The sequence below is a fragment of the Piliocolobus tephrosceles genome, chromosome 5, assembly GCF_002776525.5.
Source record: "Piliocolobus tephrosceles isolate RC106 chromosome 5, ASM277652v3, whole genome shotgun sequence".
NCBI classification, from domain to species: domain Eukaryota; kingdom Metazoa; phylum Chordata; class Mammalia; order Primates; family Cercopithecidae; genus Piliocolobus; species Piliocolobus tephrosceles.
The window spans coordinates 122,070,848-122,076,291 of NC_045438.1; the positions used below are offsets into that span (position 1 = coordinate 122,070,848).

Consider the following 5,444-nt stretch of genomic DNA (forward strand, 5'->3'; position numbering starts at 1 on the left):
AAATAAATAAATAAATAAATAAATAAATAAATAAATAAATAAATAAATAAATAAAATAAATAAGCTCCAAAAATAACTACTCAGGTGATTGAGGTTTTTAATTTGTATCTAAGTAGTTGTCAGTATTTTTCTTTTATTTAACTGCCATTTTTTGCATTTTTTTCTAAGAGGCCAAATCATGTGCTAACTACCATTTTCATCATACTATCCATCCATGATTATTAAAACCCCATGGCCAGGACTCGGGATTAAGATGGGTGATAGGAGGCAGGACTAGCTTGCAGCTGCCTGGACAGAGCAGTGTATGGAGACTCACATCACGAATTTTTGCTCCAAGAACTACCGCAGGAACATACTGGGAAAGCCGAGAGAATCCATAGACCCTTTGAAGGAACTGGATCAAAACTGCATGCTCCCTGAGATGCTGAAAACCTGTGAGTCTGCTTGCTTTCTCAACAGGGAGGCTCGTGGTCTGGGACAAGTTCTCAGCCCTGGTCACCAGCCGCCAGGAAATGGACTCAGTTCTGTTGAAGGGGCATGGTGCGAATAAGCCCGGGCTGCGGGCTGCATGGGAGCAGGGTGAGACCTGTGACTGCAGGCTTTTCCCCACTTCCTTGGCAACCTGTATAACTCAGCAGAGGCAGCCATAATCCCTCCTGGAATATAACTCCAGTAGACTGGGAACCACACTCCCATCTCCCACAACAAACAAAGGAAACTACAGACAAATATCCCTTAGTATCCCCCAGTACGTTCATACATGCAAAATCCTCAACAATGTACCGGTGAACTGAATCGAACAGCATGTCAAAAAGATAATTCAACATGATCAAGTGGGTTTCATACCAGGGATGCAGGGATGGTTTCACATACACAAGTCAATAAATGTGATACACCACATAAAGAGAATTAAAAACAAAATTCACATGATCATCTCAATAGATGCAGAAAAAGCATTTGACAAAGTTTACCATCCCTGTATGATTAAAACATTCAGCAAAATTGGCACAGAAGTGACATACCTTAAGGTAATAAAAGACATCAACAACAAACCCACAGTCAACTTTATAGTGAATGACAAAATGTTGAAAGCATTTCCCCTGAGAACTGGAACAAGATAAAGATGCCCTCTGTCGTTACTTCTATTCAACATACTACTGGAAGTCCTAGCCAAAGCAATCAGACAAGAGAAAGAAATAAAGGGCATCCAAATCAGTAAACAGGAAGTCAAATTATCACTGTTTGCTGATGATAAGATTGTATACCTAAAAAACCCTGAAGCCTCATCCAAAAAGCTCCTAGAACTGCTAAATAAATTCAGTAGAATTTCAGGATACAAAATTAATTTACACACATCAGTAGCTCTGCTAAACACCGACAGTGACCAAGCTGAGAATCAAATCAAGAACTCAACCCCTTTGACAACAGCTGCAAAACATAAAATAAAATACTTAGGAGTATACTTAACCAAAGACTGAAAGACCTGTATGAGGAAAACTACAAAACACTGGTGAAATAAATAATAGATGACACAAACAAATGGAAAGCTATCCCATGCTCATGGATGAGTAGAATCAATATTGTGAAAATGACCACAATTGCCAAAAGCAATCTACAAATTTAATACAATTCCCTTCAAAATACCACCATCATTCTTCACAGATCTAGAAAAACAGTCCTAATATTCATATGGAACCAAAAAAGAACCCACATAGCCAACTTAAGACTAAGCAAAAAGAACAAATCTGGAGTCATCATATTACCCAAATTCAAACTATATTATAAGGCCATAGTCACTAAAACAGGAAAGTACTGGTATAAAAATAGACACATAGACCAGTAGAACAGAATAGAGGACACAGAAATAAACTCAAATACTTACAGCCAACTGATCTTCAACAAAGCAAACAAAAACATAAAGTGGGGGAACGACATCCTATTCAACAAACGGTGCTGGGATAATTGGCAAGCCACATGTAGAAGAATGAAACTAGATCCTCTTCTCTCACCCTACATAGAAATCAACTCAAGATGGATCAAAGACTTAAATCTAAGACCTGAACTCATAAAGATTCTAGAAGGTAAAATCAGAAAAACACTTCTAGACATTGGCTTAGGCAAAGACTTCATGACTAAGAAGCTAAAAGCAAATGCAACAAAAACAAAGATAAATAAATGGGACTTAATTAAACTCAAAAGTTTCTGCATGGCAAAAAGAATAATCAGCAGAGTTAACAGACAACCCACAAAGTGGGAGAAAAATCTTCACAATGTATATGTCCAACAAAGGACTAACATCTAGAATCTATAAAGAACCCAAACAAATTAGCAAGAAAAATACAAACAAACAATCCCATCAAAAAGTGGGCTAAGAACATGAATAGACAATTATCAAAAGAAAATATACAAAAGGCCAACAGACATATGAAAAAATGTTCAACATTACTAATTATCAGGGAAATGCAAATCAAAACTACAGTGTGATACCACCTCACTCCTATAAGAATGGCCATAATTTAAAAATAAAAAAATAATATACACTAGTGTGGATGCATGAAAAGGGAATACTTTTACACTGTGGATGGGAATGTAAACTAGTACAATGACTATGGAAAACAGTGTGGAGGTTCCTAAAAGAACTAAAAGTAGATCTACTATTTGTTCCAGCAACCCCACTACTAGGTATTTATCCACCCAGAGAAAAAGAAGTCATTATACGAAAAAGATGCTTGCACACAAATGTTCATAGCAGCACAATTTGCAACTGAAAAAATATGGAACCAGCTCAAATGCCCATCATATATTTGTGTGTGTGTGTGTGTGTGTGTATAAATGGATGGAGTTGGAGACCATTATTCTAAGTGAAGTAACTCAGGAATGGAAAAAACAAACATTGTATGTTCTCACTCATATGCAGGAGCTAAGTTATAAGGATGCAAAGGCAAAAGAATGGTACATGGACTTTGGGGACTCAGGGGAAAGGATGGGGTGTGGCGAGGGATAAAAGACTACACTTTGGGTACAGTTCTTGGGTGACGGGTGCACCAAATTTCAGAAATCACTGCTAAAGAACACATTCATGTCACCAAAAATAAATAAATAAATCACACATGGCCAGAAGCAGACAACTGCTGCAGGCAAAGCCTGGAGGCAGCAATGGAAACTGCATTGTGAAGGAGTGAGGAAATACCCCCAAGTGGAGCTGAAGATACAAACATACAGCATCACAACAGATGGTGGCTTTGCTTCCCAATCTATTGGTTGACATAAACACCATTGAAGAAAAACAGCTTCTTCCTTGATACATCATTTAGTTCTTCTTAGAAATAAATAACTATAAAGAGCAAATTTATATCTACAACTTTTCAAAGTCTAGCAACAAAGTACTACAACTTAGAACAGTACTCTTTAAAGGGTCAAGTTTATACTTCAATAAAGCTGACTTTTAAAAAAGTACTCTAATTTAAAACATGACCTAAACCTAAAAATAGCATTGAAATAGATTTCCCTGAAGCCAAGACATATCCAAATAATTCATTCTGTACAGAGTATGCTAAAAATGTTATATAATTTAAAAATTCACAGTGAACAATTTGATTTTCCATTTAGTTTCTTCCAACTTCTTCTTTTCACATTTGAAAGAGATGTGTCATTTTTTATAAACCAAAGTATGCATGATTTTCACTCTGTAAAATTTCATACCAACCCGTTAAACTGTTGAAATATGATGTATGAGCTCTCTCCTTCATAGGGCTTGAAATCCACACAGGACTTGAGGCGGAACATCTCAAAGGCATACAGAATGGCTCCTTTAGCATTCAGCCCTGCAGACATCAGTGACAATATCAATGAGCATTAGTTCAAACTTTGGATAATATCTATAACTTATAGATTAGAGAAAAACATGCTACCACATGAAATCCACAGAGATGCATGATAGATTTTTTGTTAATAAATAGATTTCCTGGTAACTAAAACTGCAAAATTGGTTATGGACATCTGCAAAATTAGTTGTGGACATAAACATTAAGTGCATACCTTGAATGCACAATGCAAATATGTCTACAAAATAAGAATACTCACATGTGTATATGGCTAAATAAAATAATAAAATAACTTCAACACTTTCTCCCTTTCCCTTTCCCCCACTGAAGCAGAGATTTAGAGTGCATTGCCTCAGGAGAGTCACATGGCAGAGCAGAAAACAAAAGTGGCTTGTGAGCAGCTCTGGCTTTAGTAGACATAGATAAAGTACCTTAGAGAAAGGCAGTGAGATAGTGTTCCTTACCCCAATCTAAAAAGACGTTCTCTCTTTCTGGAGGAGGAAAGCAGAGCTTAGAGAGGTTTGTGGGTTCTGAGAGCATAAAAAGCACATATGGTATTTTACCCTGCTTCCCAGAAAGATGCCTGGGAGATGGCAAAACCAGACAGCTAGTACTGCACACAGCCTTAGAAAAGATTTCTGTAACCCAAGCTCAGTACCCAAGCAGCAGAAGACTAGTGGACTTGAAGGGGCAGGAAAAATAGATGCTGACTGGTAACCTGTGGGGACAAATGACCAAAGATCAAATGCCTTTCATTTCACCTAGCATGCATGCACTTTGGCATTGTAAGACAAAGATGGGGTAGAGAAGAAAGATACTCCAGAGGAACTGAGATTATGTTTTACTTTATGTATATTTTTCCCCTCCCATCAACTTACTGAAGGCTAGAATCTAAGTTAAAAGTTAAGCCAAGCTATATAAAATTAAATTATATTTCTTGCACATTTGATTTAGTGCTTTCTCTCAAAGAGTTTATAATTATTGGCCAGGAAATTACATCATATTTTTCTGGCCTTTATTTCATTTGATAAACTATCAAGTTGGAGCTTCCATAGCCTGGAAGTTATAATATCATATCAAGATCATTAAATAAATAGTCACGGGAATAGTCAATAAACTAATTGTGGAAACAACACAGATAACAACAACAAGAGCATTCATTACATCTGCTGGGAGATTTTCATGCACTTTTGCCTATTCTCATTTAGTTACATCTGTAATACAAAGAGATATATCTAAGATAGCTGTGGTGTTACAACAATGTAAGAAAAAAAGTGATTATACTGAAGTCAAGCTTCCTAGAAGGCTATGTGACTTTTTTTATCCTAAATCCAAGTGGGATTTCTGAGAGTGGTTAATTTTTAAATCATACCTCTTCTTCCTTATCCACACCTGAATAAGTCGTAAAGAGGGAACTAAGCAACTCTGTAATAATTTTGTAAAAATTGCCTCAACATCATTGGGATAAATGGAAATAGAGCCCATTTGAAGTCTTCCTGTTCTCCATGAAGGCAACCCTGAGTGCCCCTCTTCTGAATGCATTTGGTCTTCCTTCCTTCCTTCTTTCTTTCCCTTCCTTCCTTCCTTCCTTCCTTCCTTCCTTCCTTCCTTCCTTCCTTC

General features: G+C 36.9%; 1 protein-coding gene across 2 annotated transcripts in view; it reads right to left on the reverse strand.

Moving 5' to 3' along the window:
- MEP1A (meprin A subunit alpha) overlaps positions 1 to 5,444 on the reverse strand; it is a 41,226-nt gene that overhangs the window by 21,845 nt on the left and 13,937 nt on the right. For both annotated transcript variants that reach the window (XM_023213073.1, XM_023213071.1), the window contains one exon: positions 3,707 to 3,824. In XM_023213073.1, coding sequence (XP_023068841.1) covers positions 3,707 to 3,824 — 118 coding nt within the window. The remainder of the gene's footprint in view (positions 1 to 3,706; positions 3,825 to 5,444) is intronic.